General features: G+C 40.8%; 1 protein-coding gene across 1 annotated transcript in view; it reads right to left on the reverse strand.

Moving 5' to 3' along the window:
- The window catches only part of BARD1 (BRCA1 associated RING domain 1), a 41,754-nt gene that overhangs the window by 17,878 nt on the left and 4,643 nt on the right, over nt 1-19,233 (reverse strand). The window contains exons 4-6 of the mRNA XM_018071578.2: nt 12,173-13,170; nt 4,746-4,826; nt 3,890-4,062 (exon numbers count right to left, since the gene is read on the reverse strand). Coding sequence (XP_017927067.2) covers nt 3,890-4,062; nt 4,746-4,826; nt 12,173-13,170 — 1,252 coding nt within the window. The remainder of the gene's footprint in view (nt 1-3,889; nt 4,063-4,745; nt 4,827-12,172; nt 13,171-19,233) is intronic.

A 19,233-nucleotide genomic window follows, 5' to 3' on the forward strand; every position in this document is an offset into this window, starting at 1 on the left:
CAGGCCTAATGCCTCCTGAACTAACTGCAGGTTAGAAGAGGTTTTGTCCCTGTGCCATTCATTCATAATTGATGACCATGGTCTATCCCTAAGCATTTCTGGAGGTTTGTTCAGAATCAGACTCACAACTACTCAAAGACAGCCAACACCTAAAAAGAAATGGAGCACTGCTACAATTTTTACTAATGCTGAACTTATTGTGCATGAAGAGCTGGAAAGGCAGCCCATTTGAGGGAGAGCATTTAGGAAGTGCTGTGAAATTGCAAATGCACAGATCTAATTTTTCAAATCACTTGGCTTGCTGTGAAGCAAGGAAAAAAAGGCAGAATTCAAGTACATTGAAAAAAGCCATAAAAATAAAAATTAGCTATGTGTAGGAGATTAACTTAAAAAAATTAACAAGACCAGTAGGACAATTAATAGGTCCAGTGGTCCACATAATATTTTTCATTTGTAGTTCATATCTTTCCCAGTCAGTGAAAATTTCAATGGCAAATGGAGTGCCACAACTATTAAATCTTAGAGATCTCAAAAGAAATTTTTTTGCCAAGGAATACGGAAATCCCAGGATTGCTTTCTGGCAGGAGAGGAAGCCCTCACCTGTACTCGCTTGGCCCAAAAGGTGTGTGGCTGCTTCATCTTATATACAGTTGATTCTCAAAGCACTACGTGTTAACACGTGAGGAGAAAAACAGCCTGAAAGGTGCTCAGAATGAGATGTGCTTGATGGGCCTGTGAACCTGATGAGCTAAATCTGGAACTGCAAAGTCTCAGCTCCCTGGAGAGGGTTATCCCTGCACACCACACCAGTTAGGGTCCCTTAGGAAGCGGCTGTATTTCCTTCCAGATATATCCTACATCCCTGTACAGACCAGTGGGTCCTACCTGCCTTTGGGCCTCCAGTCAGTAAATACTGCACATCTTTAAAAACATATTTCCTCTGGCACAGTTGAGTGTCATTCTAAATTTCAAAACTACTGCTCTAAGCAGGCTATTCAACACAAGCTCTGTTTTTATTCCAGTAGATTAACTCTCCAACACACAAGGGACATTAAGACACAAAACTGAGTTAATTCTACTGTCAAAACAGCAGCAAGACATCAGTCACTTTTGTGAGGTTTCACGCCATATATTTCATAGTGTCCCCAGTAACATTTGAACACATTTATCATGGTCACATTTTACTGAGCTTTGCTAAAGGGAACGACTTTTAAGCAACCAGGGTGAACTAATCAAACTTTCCTCCCCGCTCTCCTGTGAGGTAATGAAGAATCACTTTATCCCATCACATTAAGGAGGGCCCTTTCCTGGGCTGAAAGGTAGTTCATTGAGAGCCTGAAGAGCCCCCACAAAAGGACTAGAAGGAGTTTCATACTCTAAAAAAAAAAAATAATAAAAAAGCAAACTCAAATGAGACAAATTTTTTGATCTGGAAAAATTGGCTTGGCATAGTCTTAGCTCATGCACTGCACACCTCTAAAATTAAGGGAGGTCTCGGGTATGTTCCTCAAAAAAACAAACCCTTGAGAAGAGATGCAAGATCTACTCGTTACTCCTCAATTTCTACTGTAAAGATGCTAAAATAACATTGGGAAGGTGAGCAGATCTGCATTAGGTACCAAGAAGCCAACTATAACTAGTCATAATGAAAAGAACTATAATTGCACCATCTTGAGCGCTCAGCCTGGTTTTGCCTCCTGTTTTTAAAATTCTGCTCTGCAGGTTTCAGGGACCCAGGAAAGAAGTCACAGAAGAAAAACAAACTTCTTGTCAGATGTGACTTCATTCTAAGGGTACTTGTATCCACTAGGAAAAAAAAAAAAGAGTAAATTAAACCTTCTCTATTAAAGAAGGTTCAAATCCACTTACCCAGACAAATCCAACCACTGCTCATTTAGGAGTACAACTACCAGAGGCAGTGGTAGAAAAAACACACAGCAAGATTTGCACAGTCATGATCCAGGGAAAGATCACAGCACTTTTCATTGCTGAAAGCTAGTGGGGCACAGGAAGGAAGGGAGGAACTAGACATTCTTAGAAGTCTCAGAAACACTGTTCTTGTTTCTACTGTTTCTTGATAGTGTTTAGAAGAGGTCAGCAGAGTCTCACTATTCAAGTCTGAACACTTTGCTTGTACATCCCTTACTGTGTGGCTCTAATGCTTTCTGTAAAAACAGGGAGGGGGAAAAGCCCAATCCCTTTCCAACATCAATGCAATAGCAACACACACAGTAGCATTTCAGCCAGAAAAGAAGTACTGGAAGCCTCAATTAATCCAGGAGGGACATACAAGACTGAATTTTAGTCAAAGAACCCAGGGCTGCTTTTGTCAGACAAATCACACAAAGATTAACAGCAGCTAAAATTTGTTCTCAAAAGGATTTTAACTGAACATCATCTACATTCAGTAAAAAGTTAAGGCAGAGTTAGAAGTTTACATACATCTCTCCTTCCCTGATTAAAAAGCTTCTGTTTCAACAGAAAGCCATGTTTGCTCATGTAGAATGAGTTGAAAGAGGTTCAGCTTCACCTCTGTTTGTGTGAACACATGCAGCAGAGACCAAGGCTAATGAGAGACCTGCAGAGTCCACTGCTGGCATTTGGAGTCTCAGCTGTGCAAACCTCCCAGTGCTCAGGTCCTGTCAAACCTTCCATCAGAGCTGGTGGCTGTGCCAGGCTTTCAAATGCCAGACAGACAAGTGATAAGTGTGACACAACCAGTTCCTGATAGCCAAAAAGTGTCTTGAAAAATGAGTTTCTGAAGCTGTCAATTTGTAATGTGCTAGTCCTTGTTGTTTAAGAACAAAGCAAAGATGAACAATTGATCCTAGTTTTACTTTTTCATGCTTAAGTCTTGAGAGTTTGTGGTTTTGTTTTGGTTTTTTCTTGCTGTTTTTTTTAAACTCTAATATCTTCAAGATTGGGACTTTATGAAAACCCTACGCTTTCCCACCGAGCACCTTAATTCTGTAGGCTTCAAGAGCAAATATTAAGAATTCAAGTGATTAAGCTGAACTTATTTATGCTTCTTTATGCAGCTGCCAAGGAAACCTGTGTCATGCAAGACTTCATCCTGCTGTGTTACTACATACACACACCTATTGACAACTTGCATTGGACTCAAATTTACACACAGGTCCTGGCACAAAAACAATACACCACCTAAAATTACATTTAGTGTCTGAAATACTAATAGGCTGCAGGGTTATTCATAGACTAAAAGATTCCTTAACATCTCCTCTACACAAATGCCAAAATCTTCAGAAGGTGTAACTGTATAGAAGACTCAACTGAAAAAAACTCTAAGTTTTTTTTTTTTTAATTAAAAAGTGTATCAAGGATTAGTGCTTTGATCCAGAACAAAAAAAAAAAAAAAAAAAGAAACACTTCTCAAATCTCAGCCTGTGTTTATGTCATTTGTGAAAATAGGGGAGACTGGACCAAAATGCCTTCTGCTAGCAAGTAGTGTAGTAAAAGCAGAGAGACAAAAAACAGCTGTAGCAGTTCAAAATTCATCTAGCTCAGCATCTTCAAGCCGACAGTTGCTGTAACAAGATGCCAACAGGAAAGTGTAAGATTAGGGTGGGCATATGTTGTTGCTTTCCTAGTACAGTCTCCAGTACTCCAGCTCTCTGTGACTCAGGAGTCCTCAGGAAAGTCTAGGACAAAGGAAAGTGGAAAGGAAACACCTGCCTGGAAAAGGAGGCTTCAAGCATAGCAGAGGGTACATTTAACACCCACCCCCTCACTCCAAACAAATCACATTTATTACTGGCTTTGCTCCCCGTTTACTCAACGTGCACTCTCGAGGTTGTAGCTGTGGCTCTGGAGGCTGTAGCCGTGGCTGCTGCCGCAGCCCCCGACATTCCCGACATTCCCGCGTACTCACACTGCGTCCCGGGCGGCGCCGTGGGCGAGCAGCAGCTCCGCGATGTGCACGTGGCCGTTCCTGGCGGCGTCGTGGAGCGGGGAGTCGTTCTGGTAGCCCGTGGTGTTCACCAGCGCCCGGTGCCGCAGCAGCAGCTCCACCACCGCCCCGTGGCCGTGGCTACACGCCTCGTGCTGGGGGCACAGCCAGGGGAGAGGACAGGTGACACAGGGCTCACGGCAAGGACTCCTGCCAGGCGGTTAATTCACTTTCCAACACTCAGGAGGGGGTCGGGGGAGATGATATGCCAGGATGGTGCGTGACATTCCTGACAGGAACTAACCTGGGAACCCAGCACTGACAAAAAGCACTGAGAGGAGCTGAACAAAGGCCAGCTGTGTGCAAATTAGACCGCAAGGAACAAAGCCTTCCAGATTAGAGACTGTCAGGAGTGTTCTTCAGGAGAGGAAGAAGTCATGGTTGAAAAGAACTTTTTGTTTGTTTTCTGCAATTCCCAGTGAGCAATTTTTTCATTCCACTACTTGACATGTTTCCAAAACACTGAGGGCATTAAGAACCCGTAAAATATAAACATTGTTTGCAATTGATCGTTTTCTAGCTATTGTGGTTTTATCTTCTGCACTTGCAGAATTCGCAGGCTGAATGATTTCGTGGCCTGCCCTACACCCCAGCAGAGGAGAGTGAGATCTGGGCAGGTCAGTAGTTGCTATGAATTCTTTTAACCTTGTTTATCATCACTTCTTCACTTTGCAAAATTCTCTGTGTAAAGGGAACTAAACTATGGGCGAGGAAAGGAGGGATAAAGTGAAATCTGATTAGAAGACAGATGACAGAAAAAGAGGACTTCAGTACTCACCAGTGGTGTCCAGCCAGCATTATCTTTGACATTGGGGTCTGCCCCACTTGTCAGCAGCTGTTCCACAGCTGCTAAGTCACCCTACATAGGGAAAAAAACATAGTTGTGAAAAACTAATGAAGAAGATACACAAAAGCAACAGAAATTTAAGAGATGTCAAAATCTAAATGTAGTTGCAATAAGAATGCAATGATATAAGCCTTCCATGTAGATAACTGTCAGGGGCAACAAAAGCTCAACTGGTTTGGAGATCACAGTTTATCATTACTGTTCATTTGGAAGCACCAACACATTTAGCACAAATACATATTCCTAGATAAAAACAATGCATAGAACAGATTTAACCCCAAACAAAGGGAAAAGTTTGTGCTGATTGCAATCTGCCCACTAGAGTCAACTGCAAGGATTAAAGACAGGAACATTTATTGAGAATTTCCTTATCCTTCAGACTGGATTTTTTTTTTCAAGCTAATCTAAATAACTGGCTGAAAACATAGGTGAAATAAATTAATAAGCCTGACAAGCTTCTAGAAATTGTTTTTTCCACAAAGTCAAAAGGAAAAGAGTTTTATTTAACACTGCAATTACTACCCATGTTGAATCTCATCAATACTTTCTCTGACAGTTATTTTACCAAAATAGTTTAAATCTGCTTTTTGAAAGAAGCTGTATTCAGTTTTTACTATAAGCAAGGAGACGTGTGTTGGAAAGGGTGGATTATGGAGAGAGGCAAAGCAGAGACAAAGCAAAGGAAGCAAAAGAGCAGAATTTGTGAATCAGAGGTTTTGACACTCTGAAAAGCAAAGTACAAGAGAGAAAGTTGGTAGTAAGATTGGAGCACATCCAGATGCAGCTATAAAAAGGTAAGGAGGAGGCTCCTGTGGAAGCTGAGGCACAGAAATCTCTGCAGCACAGGCCATCTTAAGAGCAGGTGGAAAAAGCAAGTCAAAGAGACAGTGGTAGTGGAAAGTCAAGGAATTCCTGTTACTCACAGCATGCCTTAGAAAGAAAAGCTGAGAGAATATTAAATTAAACTTTAAATACAACAAAAATAAACTTAATCCAATTTTTTTTTGTTATCGAGGAACACCGCAAAAAAAACAAAATAGCCTTAATCTTTACTCTTTAGTTAGAGAGAATATTAAGACAGGCTGCTCAGGAGAAATAAATCCAGTAGGCAACGACTGTAAACTCAAAATTCACCAAAAAACCGCTGACAATCTCTGGCTTTACAACCATCAAGCAAATTAACACATCAGAGATAAATTTCATGCATTTTATTCCCAACCTAGATGTCCCAGCAAAATGTTACCTTTCAAAGCAATTCAAGAATTTTAAGAGCAGCATATTCCTCATGGCTGCAAGGGAACAGACATGCATCAAATCTGAGGAGCTACTCAGAGGCAGCCAAGACACTGCTCAGCATTAAGATCTTTTCCAACAGAGAGAAGCTACAATTATCTATAATGAGCGAGATCTGAGCTTATCATTTAAAGTTCAGTTTGCAAACATGTACAGCAAGGGTTTGACATTTCAGGAGTACTCCTTTAAAGCAGGAAGCACAGCTAATAATCTGTGTGGGCATTAGGCAGCACCACAGCTTCCCAGATCAGTCCTGAACGCTGATTTGTGAGACAGCGCTGCAGTTTTATCAAAGGAAATGCTGCTGGGCTGGACACCAGTGCTGACAGCATCCAAAAGTAAAGGAAAAAGTGCATTTTTTTTTTAACATTGGCCAGTTCAGTTTTTTTTGGAGGTTGTTTTGGGGTTTTTTTTCCCCCCAGGGAAGGGGTGGGGAGAAGTGTTTTGGTTTTGGTTTTTTTTTTACACTGACCTCTTCTCTCACAGTCGATGTAATCACTAACATTTAAAAGTCAATAAGTGCTTTGCTAAACTCTAAACAACAAAGAGTAAGGACCTGGTAGGTGCAAGTCTCAGCTCCAAATATGTCTATCCCATATGTCTTTCCTCCACAAGAAAGCAGAAGAGACCACAGCTATTAGTATGGAATTACTGATTCCAAGATGCTTCATGAAACTGCACTTTGACTACTACTGGGATCAACTTAGTCCATTTAGTTCCTCTAGATTACTCCATCCAGCAATGCCAGCAGGAAATCACGAGTCTCCAATAGGGAGCCACAGGCAGAGGATGTGAGGAGGGACCCTGGGAGTGTGTCTGTGCAGTCTGTAGCACAGCAGAGTGGAAAGGTAAATGGAGACACTCCTTGTTTGGAAAGAGAGAACACGACAGACAGCAGGTAGAAAAATGCTAACGTTACCAATTCACTGGGAAGTATTTATTTTGGAATCTCATTATCAATGAAGGATTACATCCAGCTCCTGAAGAGGCAGAGAACTACTGCAGAATGCAGAATCGTCCGTTCGGAAGAAACAAAGCAAAGGACGTTTTAAGCTCATAACAAGGCTCATGTGTAGTGACAACACAATAAAGCCACGGGTTTGCTCTCCCTCCCTGACAGAGTTTACCGGAGCTGGGAAAACCACGCGAGCAGGAAAGGCACTGGGGCCATCTGTTGGCAGACCTGGAGCCGGCAGTAGCTCGCAGAGAAGGGTATTTGCACAGCTTTACTAACACTTCCTCCCAAGGAGAATTTAGTTCCTGCAGCCACAAATGGCATAAGCCCAGAAAAACATCTTTACTTGGCTCACACGAGGTCGTTGGTTGCTTTTTTTTTTCCTTTTCTCTCAAGTCAATTGTGTCCTGATTTTAACACAAACATATGGTTAAGAACTGCAAGTGTCCTTTCAGTCCTATTTTACAGGGGTTTTTTTCCCATTGTGCCCTTTACAATCTCCATTAACCACAGATATTTTCCACCCAGAAGTCTTGTTTAAATCATTAAGTTAATAAAAACATTCTACCAGTTCAAAAGATCCAAAGAATTAGGACAGTACATGAAGATGAACCTAAAAATTTGTACTACTTCTACCAAACATTTCTCCCTTTATTTCCAAATGTAACCAAGCGACTTCAATCTTTAGGTCAAACAAATGAACAGAAAAAAAAACCCCTTTCAAACCCAAAGACATTTGTTTGCTTAAGTTGGGGGGGGAACTAGATTATTTACAACTCATAAATAGTCAAAAGAGGACAAATATGAATTACAGAGTGCTTATAGGAATTGCAAATGCTCCAATCAACTCTTTCCAGCAACCAGCAAATTTTTCCCCTCAAATTTCTCCAAATCAATCCCCTACCCAGCAGACCATTTATTAATAACAAACACACAAGCAGCTGTGCTTAACCTTTAAAGAGAATGCATGCAAGAAGTTCAACCTGCCTCAGAAACAGAAGTAACAACCAAGCATTATTGAAAAAGAAATGGTAATTTGTTTCCAAGCTTTCAAATCAGCACTTGGGAAGATGGATTGCTTTGACTCATGTCCAGTTTTCACATTCTTAACTTCTGCATTTGAAACCACAGTGCTATTTCATATTTGCCTTGGCCTCACTTCTCCTGGAGGGGAGATGTTCTGTGACCCAACACTCAGCCATGGCACACACATATCTGGCACCAAAGGACCTGCTCAGCTGACTAGGTCAGACACCTGAAAACAGGATTTACAAGGTATTCTGATGTTGACCATAACTAAAAAACACAGAATCTTCTTTCACTGTCTTCCTAATGTGTCATTAAGTGGTAACACAGCAACAAGAAGGCAGAGCAGTCTCACAGGCTGGGAAGGGATTATCTCCTAGTTATTAATGTTAGGTGTAATGATGTAAAGACCACCAAGAGTCCAGAACAGCGGGTCAGCCACGGGTGAAGCCTTTCCAAAGGCCCTCCAGGCCAGCTGTCAGGACTAAAGGGCCCCTGGAACAGGAGGTAACCCAAACTGGTCCCAGTACACCACCTCTCTCTAGTCAGACTAAGCAGGTGCTCTGCACAGATGCAATTTCTTCTTTCCTCAGAGCAGGGACAACTCTGATTCCTTTTAACTTGAAGCACCATGAGCCTTCTCCCAGCTACTTCCCACCCTGGAAACAGTGTGCCTGTTGCTATTGGTCCTCAGCAACCCTCTGGCACTGCAGTTCACTATCCCTCTTCCCAGAACCTACAATGGCACAATTCCACTGGGGACTTTCCCTTGGCAATGCAGCAGAAACAGGCACAGCCAAGAGCTGAAATGCTGTACCAAGAAACAGTGGGGTTTTTCTCTCCCCACACTAACTCAGCAAGCAGGGCCGTGCTGTGTTTTAACTGCCAGGTAAGAGCTGGGCCTGGGAACAATTTGTTATCCTACTGTAAAAAAACTCCCTTGTGGTAGGGCTTTGGATTGGGCAATTTCCCACTAGTTTAGAACATTCTGAGTTGAAAAGGTCACATTTTGTATTTTAACTAATTGGAATTTTTACCTTTAATGACCATGAAGATAAACATGACTGCTGTTTGCTGCAGGAAGAGTCACCTTTATTTTCATTTATTAGTTTAGCTCAGCACTAAGTTCAGCCACACCAGAACCTTTCTTGAGAACCATTTTGATTTTTTTGATTTCAGTAAGGTAATAACTAGTAGAAGTAAATGGGGACAATCCCTCAGAATCATTTGAAACAGCACAACACTCACTTTTCATGCGTGATAATGTTGTTTATGATCTCTTTTAAATAAGAAAAAAAGGGAGAATTCAATTAGCTTTAATTAAATTCTGGATATTAGACCCTAACAGCTAATGAAAATAATACAGATTTATTTTTATAATTAATGAAGTCCCAGAGAATTAGACTTTATTTCACTTTGGGGGGGAGGGTGGCAGCTACATGTCTGTTGCCCATTATACACATGGAAAAACATTACTGCCTGTAGAAAGAACAAGGAAAAAATTGCCTATAAAACAAAACTGGAAGGGAAACACTCCTTCCAGAAACAGAAAAAAATGACATTTTGGACAATGGAAATGGAAAATGACATTCTATTTTGGAAAAGAAAAAAACCAACCAACCAACCAAAAAAAGCCACAATCCCCAACCCCAAACTAAACCCCACAATGAGAATATACATACAGTATAAGGCCTGGTGTTTTCAAGACCAGTGTCTTTGAGGAAACACTTATCAGTTCCATAGCAGGAAGTTGGAAGAGTGATCTAGAAACATACAGGTTACAAAAGATACTTGCATGCAAAAAAACCCATGTTTTCTTGCAGCGGCATTCATCCATGGCAATCAATCCCTGCTATTTCTTGGTCACTGCTTCACAAAGTAAGATGTTCTCAAACCCCATGGTCAATCCTTCTTTAGAAAGAGCAAGTCCTCCCATCATGTTGGCTCCAGGAACTTCATCTACTCTGACAGGGACTGTGACTGTACCTACATTTCCTGGCTGCCAGGGGATGCAGCAGCTTCTTCAGAATGCCATCATAATCCCCTGATTATTAAGCCACATAACAAGAACCAAAAACACCACAAAAGAAAGGAGGTCACCTGTATAACCTCCTTTACAGATGAGGAACTGAGACAGCAAAACATCTTTCTCAGAGTTGCCTTGGAAGTTTAGTAACTGGAAACAAAGATACGTGCAAGGAAACTGTGACCATAACCAAAAGATAACTTCCCTGGCCTTATTTTAGTTCCATTTAAAAGACAGCAGTAACTTTGGGATCACCCTGAAGCCCTACCTAGCTAAACAAGCCTTTGCTAATGAGCACCTCAATGAATATGGAGCTGATGGATAAAAAACCACAGCAGAACTAATGAGGAACAGAAGGCACTTCCCATTTTAGCTCAATAATTATAAACATTAGAAGGCAACACTGAAAGGAATTCACACTGAGGACTGAGAGAAGCCCACCCCACTGCCCACAGTCCAGCTGGAGATGAGCTTTCCATCCCCCTGGGGCAGCCCTGTCCTTTCTCAGAGGGCTGTGCCAATGCCAACAAGCAGTGCCAGCGACAATACTGAACCTGGATAATCAAAACATGCTTATCCTCTGTCTACAGCATGAACTGTTTCATTTCTACTCATTTATCTTCAAAATGCTTTGCAATGAAAAAACACCTTACTGGAAACATCCCCAATATGTCAATACTCCAAGGATCACAATAAGCTGCAGAGGGGCTGTTTTCTTAGATGAAATACTCGTGTTCCAAAGAAGTGTCAGACACATTGCTGGAAACCACACCTGTGTGAAAACCAGTCAAGGTACATCAATTTTTTTTAGAGCCAGCCAGTCATGACGGTATTCATTACAAATTCCCAGTAAATCATGCAAGGGTAATTTGTAAACAGTGTTTTAATAAAGAGGAATATACAGGACTTACGAGGAGAGGTAACAAGAGATCTATCCTTCAAAGCTCTTGAGTCCTGTGAGGACAATGTTTCATTTTCTCCTCCCTAACTCCATATTAATGGCATCAAGTAGGAGATTTGAACTCAAACTCAGCTGCCACTTCTGTTTAAAAAGGTCTCGTGCAGCAGGAGTGGCTTATTAGAATGCCTTTGAAAGAGGGCACAGTTATTGCTCAAGAACAGCCTGTCTCACCACACAGAAGTGCTGTATAAGTGTCAGGATGCTTACAGAGGAATCAATTCTTCCAGCAGAGGCAGTTTATTAACCACACAGTATTTGTGTATTATGATTTAGCACAAAGTACATTTAAATTGCCAGACTACAAACTCCTTGAAACAACCTCTCCAAAGGGAGCTGCCACGAGTGCATCTGATGAGTGGGACAAGTTTTACCCTCCCTGCAGTTCTACAAAGTAATGGGCAAGGACAGCCCTTGCAAAGAGCAAAGCCATGGAGTCCTACCACAGCAGGAGCTGGCTAAGGTAATAACAGCACAATGAGTGACAGCTGTCATTCCAAGAATAACACTGATCCTACATAAAGCCCACTGAGAACACCCCAACTCTGTCCCTTCCCTTCAGAGCACAGGGCTCAGCATGGGAATCACAGGGTGCAGCACCCCATTCCTCTTGAGCCAACACTTGCACCTGGTGGCAGACTTTAAAGATTATGGAATTAACCCCAATTAAGGTTTCATAGAGTTATCTTTATGCAGGTAATTCAGATCTTGTCCTGCTCAAGTTAAACTGATCAGGATCACTCATTGAGGTCTGAAAGACTTACTAAGCTCCTTATGACAAATCAGAGACAGCTTTCTGGCACACAAGGCCAAAACACCTAAATGCTTATCACTTCCTAGAACTCATGGGTATAACTGACACTGTAACACACTGAGTTTCCAAGTACAACCATCTTTGATCATTCCAATAGTCATTTCTTTATAAATCAGAGAACAGGTTGGAAACTTCCCAATAAACCCAGAAGATAAAGATCACAAAATGAGATTTCCCCCCCAGCGACACAGGATGTTCTGAAGTAACTGATTTACAGAACACTTTTAAAACAACATTGTCTTTTTAAACCTCTGTTAAAAGTTAAACTAGAAGATGATGGTCCTACCTTGATGGAAGCAACATGGAGCAAAGTCTCTCCTTTGTAATTTCTTCTGGAAATTGTGTTGCCACCAGGGGATTTCAACACAGAAGGACTGAATGGTATCGATACTTGACTGCAAGTCTTAGGAGTAGATGGAGTAGAGGGAGATTTTGAAAGTGAAGGACTATCTGTTGCTTGAAGGACTGCAGAGCTTCTTGTCTTCCTTACAGTACCAGTGAGTTTTGATGCAGAGGAAGAAATCTGAATGGGTGTCTGGCGTTCAGCTGCTGGGGAGATGGGGGAGCCCTGAGGTAACTCCTCCAAGCAATCTGCCTGCCTGCCTGCCTTCCCAGCAATGCCCCTTTCAGATCTCCTCAGTCTTTTAGGATGAGGAGTGACCTGAAGCCCGGGTTGCTCCCTCCCACGTTTTAACAGCGTGGTTTCATTTTCTGTTGACAGCGACGTCTCTGGAGCACAATTGTTTTCTTTGCTCTCTTGTGCAGGGCACACAACCTCACTGTTATCATTCTTCTCTGGGGATTCTACCTGTGGTGGCATTTCCACATTTCCTGTATTTTTGCTGGAGTCATCTTCCTTCACAGCCTCCTGCTGAGGTCTCTCTTCAGGGCTCTCCAGTTCCGGAGTGCACAGGATCACTGGCTGACTGCAGATGGTCACACACTTTTCCTTGGGAGTCTTCTCCTCAACTCCTCTCTGCCCAGGCTTCTCTAAGCTCCACACTTTGTTAATGTCTGCCAGATGTTTCTTCTTCATCTTCTTATTCTGCCTCTGGGTTGGTTTTTTTGTCAGCTCAGGGGGCTTTTCGTGAGGAGGGGAAGGAAAGAAATCATAAACTGAAGATGTGTCCTCACCAGGGTCACTTATTTTAGTCTCAGGCTGACTCTTGTTCAGGACACATCGGATCTTCCTGCTTCTTGGGCTGAACCACATTTTTATCTGTTCCTTCTTGTTGTTTTTGCCCAAGTCTGAGTCAGGTGGTGTGGATGCATCTTCTGCTGAATCTAAGTGCATCAGGGAAGAGGAGAAATAGAGTTACAGAGCTCTACAGAACATCATAGAGCAAACAAAGGTCATAAAAACAACTGCAATAACTGCTGAAGTGTTACTAAACATCATCTAAGAGTGCCTTCATTTCTTCTAAGACGACACTGGTAATGCTTTAAAACCCCTGGCAAGGTCACCTGCTGCTCTGGAGTTCAGGGATCCTAGTGCAGCTCAAGTGATCCACTGGGCAAGTGAGCATCCTGGTAGAGAAATTCCTTCAGCACATGCACAGAGGATTTCTGATCATCTCAGAAAAGGACAGAAGTTGGTTCTCTCCCTGAGTTTTCCTTGGAAATAGGTTTAATGAAATAGCATGTGCATACACAAAAGAGCACAGAGGCAATTTTCTAAAAAGATAATACGGTTCATCTGAAGATGAAAAAGAAGAATAGCTCTAGGCAAGCAAAAATAATATCCTTAGAAAAGTGTTGAACATTCCTGAGAAACATTGACTGATTCCACAGATATAGCAGATGAATAATAGGAATACAAAGAAAATCTGTAAGTAATTGTGTCCTGTCATTTGATCCTTTACCCCTTGGTAGTAAGTAACTTCAAGGAAGCTAAACATTTTGATGACCTCAAACATTTCTCTAAAAATATGCAGTGGAGCAATTTTATAAATCACACTGTACAGCACATTACAAATCAATAACCAAGATGACAGAGGAATATCCTGTACTCCCAGCAAATAACAGTTGAGGACAAGGACTATAAATACTGTTCTCAATGGCTTAAGAATAAATTAAGGAGCACAAAGTGACCTCTAAGTTAGACACTAATTTAATTAGACAACTTTTTTTGGTGCAAAAAAACTAGAACATATTTTTTACCAATTTCTTCATGGAAACCCAAGTTATTTTAGGCTACTTGGACAAGTCTTTCAATGTAAACGCACAAGGCATTCTTCCTGTTGCCCTCAAACCTCAGGGACAACAATGCACAAAAGTCGTGGTGACTTACAGCAAATCAAACACAAAACCAACATGAACTTTGCCTAGTGAGGAAAGTTATTTCTATTTTTTTTCAAACAGAACTAAGACCAAGATTATCGTGGGGGATTAAATGTTCTTGAAATAAACTATACAAAGCCTCAATTATTAAAAGTGACAGACACTCACTGCAACAATCTATCACTTTCACTTGGTGCATTAACTTTCAATGGGTAATTTATTTTCTGCACACCTTCTCTTATTTTTGGTGTTAGTAACTATAGCCCATTTTCCACAGTAAGCTGTGATAAACTCACAGACAGCAAACAAACTAGTCCCAATCCCTTAGCCCTGAAAATGTATGTTTGAAATTTCACTTAAAAGAGAACTGCATTGCTAGTAATTGAACACTAAAACAGGCATTTGCAGTTTTCTTTTAAAGTAATATTTCAAAGTTAAATGTTTCCTCAGCCTTGATTTCAATTACCCTACTTACTCCTTGAATTAAAATATGTTACATATTAGATTTAGCCAGAGGAACATGTAAGCCATCAGACCAAAAGTCTTTAGGAATACAGCTTGAGGCTAGCTAATCAATCATTTAGGTATCTAAAGACAATCATCAAGTACAGAAGTGCAGCTATTTGGTTTTCTGTAGGGGTTGGAGTTGGTGCAAACAGGAAGAAAGGGACTGAAATTGAGACTGAAATCTCAGAACTAGCTGTCTCTGAGATCATATCCAATCTTGTTCTGACAATAACATCTAAAAAAAGGAAGAGCTTGATTGCAAACAGATGCAAAATATAAAACACAAGTAACTATTTACTTGTCGTGCCTTCACTGTTTACACAACTAGCAGATTTCCTTGTAAAATATTTACCTTGCTAGAACCATCAGTCTTCCCCAAGTAAAGAGACAGAATAAAATCAGCTCGCAGAAGTAATTTGTGCAACAATTTTGTGATGGCCAGAATTCTTTCTGATGTGTATAGCACAGCGAGGCCTTAAAGTCCAAGTGACAAATTCAATCAAAGGCACTGCCCTTCAGAAATAAGACCTAAAGCAGCGTAACATGGTGAAGAATTTACTCTGGAAGCTCTGGACATACCACTTCTGGCAGCAAGAAAGCCTGGGAACAATCCACCACAAGGGTTCCCAAACCAATCTGTTCATTACTGGCCGCTCAGCAGGGCCTTATTAGTCAGGTTATTAAAAACCTGCTGAAAATATAACAATACACCAGATAGTTTCCCAGAATTACTTTTCCTCACATGCAACTACTTCAGGTGCAAAAGAGCACACTGCATGTTTTAGAACAGGGGGGCACCTGAGAACACCTGCTGTCAGAGAGATCCATCCCAGCACACCCAGGGCACCTCCACAGCCTGCTGGGGGAGAAGCTGCCCTTCTGCCAGGCTGTGTGGCATCTCCCAGCCACTCTTCCATCCTCTGGAATACTCTGTAGCTAACATCAACTTTACCTGAACGGTAGCATCTGCAAAAAATGGTAATTCTTAGACTCTGCTACCCTTTCCTCCGTTTCCAAAGAGGACAACAGAGGGAGCAGAAGTAATTTGGTCAAATGACCAATCTATCCTCCCTGAAAATTGAATCTTTTGATGGACCCAGAGCTGTGAGAGGGAGACAGAGAGAAGAGGTGCAGTGCTAAGATGATGAAAGGAAGTTCTTATGGTTTAATATGTAAATGTTAATTTATATTAAGAGGGCATTATCTAGCAAGCTAAGTGCATTCAGTTAAACTACCTTCAGAGAAAATTGCTCACAGAAAAATCGATCCCAATGAATTCTTTGCTGTCTCCAGGCTGGAAGCCAGAGCTTGCATCTCAACAGGAACGAAAAAAAATTACTATATATGATTTAGACTTAATTATCTTTTTAATACATAAGTGTCCTCCCAACATTTTTTAGAGATGCATTGAGACAAGGTAAATCAGTAGAGCATGCCTTACTAATCCCAGATTTTAAGCATCTGCAATACTGTAAAGAGCATGCACAATAACAGTATTAGAATCAGCCTTTAATAAATGCAGTAAATTTACTCTCCATTACCTATTAAACGTAACATTCATACACACAATACATTAACTGAATTCTTTCTAAATTAGACTTATTTGCACATAATGTGCACACGTTTCTTAATGCTGACATTTAATAGAGTCAAATTCCTTGAATGTTAAAAGAGTTGAGAGTAGAAAAAAATATGAGGAGATAGGCAGTGCCTTGCAACTAGAGCTCCATCTCCAAGTTCTGCTGCACTGCAATAACAGGCTAGAGCAGGGGAGAAAAAAGGAGCAATTAGAAAATGTGGTTTAGCTATCATTAATCTGCATCAAAGGAATATAATGATGCACATTGTGTGCCTTTCAAATTATTCTCTATTACGGGTTTCAGAACAGAAGTTGAGAAATCTCTTTGACAAACTAGTCCCTTATTAAAAATCAAAGGGAAGAGCTTTGGTACCATCTGTGCAACATTAGTGCCTTCACTGAAGAATGATTATTTTGCAAGCTAAGTATTCGACACAGGGTGGGGAAAGGGAGAAATTCCAACTATTCAAAACCTCATCTTTAGCTATTATGAAAAATGTCACAGCACATATGAAATGCAATGTAATCTGTTACAACAGAAGTTCAACATCTTTCCCTCCACATCAGCAAATGCAAAACTAAGTCATGATACTATAAAGGCTGATAAAAAGTTGATCTCTCCCACTGTCCACCATCATCAGCATGAGCTTAGGAAGCTTTGACCAGCACCTGCAAGGTCCAGCTCTGTCTGAGAAGAGGGGAGGAAGGCTTAGTTTGACTGTATTAGAGTGAAGCACATTATGTTACACAGAATAAGGTAAAATCATCTATAAAGAATTATTCTGAAAATCAACAACAATCTCTTCATTTTATAGAGCATCACACAAAAAAAATCTACTGAAGTATTTAGGAATTCACTTTCAAAACCATCACTGTAAATCAGCTTCCTTCCTCTCTAGTGTATTATATACACTATGCCCATGATTCAACAAGTTCCTGTTAATTCCCCCCCACGAAGCCCATCATCCCCCAGAGCCAGTTCTCACAATACCCTGGGTGCTGCAGGATCAGAGCCAAAGAGTCTGAGGTGCAGACACCCACCTGTGAATCCTGCCAGCCCCCCAGCTCCCCACTGCCCTTGTAAAGGTACAACACAGGGCAGTGAGAAGGTCACACAGCTCTCCTCACCTCGCCATAGACTAAGAATATAACATCTCTAACAAGTGAATTAATTTTGAGACCAGCATTTGCTACCTATAGTTTGAGAATTTTCTACCCCTAATTTGCATTTTCTATCCAGTTTCAGCTTTGTCATTTGTCAATCTTCCTTCAGTTGTCCCAGCAGTGTCATTTGTTGTGTTTCCCTTTAATTTAGAAGGGAAATATTAGCTGTTTTGTGCAGCCTTTCCTGAATTACTTGCTGCTGCTTCTTACAATGCACATGCTGCTTGGCAAAAGCTATTCTTATCCCAACGGAATACAAAGTGAGATCCCTCTCATATCTACTGTGGAACCTCAGGGTACAGGGATTTTTGTACTTGAAACATTCAATATGTGAGCTTAACCCTATCCTTTTCAGTCACAGCAGTTCTGGGGCTTTTTAAATAAAAACACACAACTTGCTGCACTCACTAGCTCTGTCACAGACTAAAAAAAGGGTAGCAGGATGCACTTGCATTAGAAATTTCAGTGTCAACAAGGTTCTCAAAGAGAAGCCTTGATATGAGCCACAACAACAAAACAAGGCATATAAAGCAAATACACAAAAGAGACATAAAACAAATATATGGAAATATTCTTTGTTTCAACTGCTTCTCTTCCTTTCCTCCACTGAAAGATTGATTTTTCGGTCTATTTCCTTTACTGGAACATAAAAGTACAATTTCTGACCTTCTAAGAAAAAAGAAAAAAAAAGAGAAGAGAATATTGTTGACAGAAGTACAGTGCTGTAAGAGCATGAAAGCAAGTCCCCAACAGGAGAGGCCCTGATTCTCCAAACTCAAACATATTTCACTTTGGATACATTAAGTTCAAGGCATATATCTATGGGAGGGGACGGATTTGCCCAAGATGAGGGACAACACATCCCAAAGGATTTGCTCTCAAAATCTCTGAAGCTACAACATCCTGTGATTTTCCACAATATGGGGGGGTTTTTTTTACAGCACAGAATTGGTTGTTCTCAGAGGTGTGCTCATTTACTGATGCATCCAAGCCACTCCTGACAGTGAACTATCACCAACTCCACAGGTTTTCCTCTTAACCTTGGTATGAAACATCCAAAGGGCCACTGTACTAATCCTTAGCACACTGCAAAGATTACAAGTGGTAGAAAGTCCTCTCCCACACCAGTTCCTCACTTTAGCTCCAAATATAACGCTCTTGTAAACTTCAATTTCATGTCTGAAGTCAGAACAAGGGATGATAAAAAGAACCTCATTTTGTTCTGCTGTTTAGCCACACCATGCAGACTTTATTTTTTAAGAACTATGGGACTAAATGTATTGCTCAATTCCTAGTACAGTTAAACATTATACCACTTCTAAGAGTTAATCCATCTGTAAGAGTCCTCCAAAGCATCTGAACAGTATCAATACTACCAATAATACCATGTTGTATTTTAAATGCTTTATTTACAGCATCACAAACAGCTCCTCCCAGAGATTCTCTTCCAAGTGTGTTTTTCAAAGCCTTCATCACTTAAAATATTTCCCTGAAATCCTGTTTAAGCCATCATCTATGTTTTCTATGCTCCAGAATATTTAATCACCATAGGATTTTATATTTATACAAAATGTATTCCTTTATAGTTGGACACAGGCTTCCAGCCTCCTCACTCAAATGCATTCTGATGTCAATAAAGAGCTACTCCATAAATGAATGAAGGTGCTGATGGGATTAGACATAAAAAAAGAATCTTTAATTTAGACAAACATATTAGGAAGCAACAATGAAGGAAGAAGTACCTTTTCTATATCTGACAGCTAAATAAATGTTTTCTAAAACTCGATATTACATAAATGCTCCTTCTGAGCTTGCAA

This window comes from Manacus vitellinus, unplaced genomic scaffold, assembly GCF_001715985.3.
Source record: "Manacus vitellinus isolate BGI_N305 unplaced genomic scaffold, ASM171598v3 scaffold_20_pilon, whole genome shotgun sequence".
In the NCBI taxonomy this organism is placed as follows: Eukaryota; Metazoa; Chordata; class Aves; order Passeriformes; family Pipridae; genus Manacus; species Manacus vitellinus.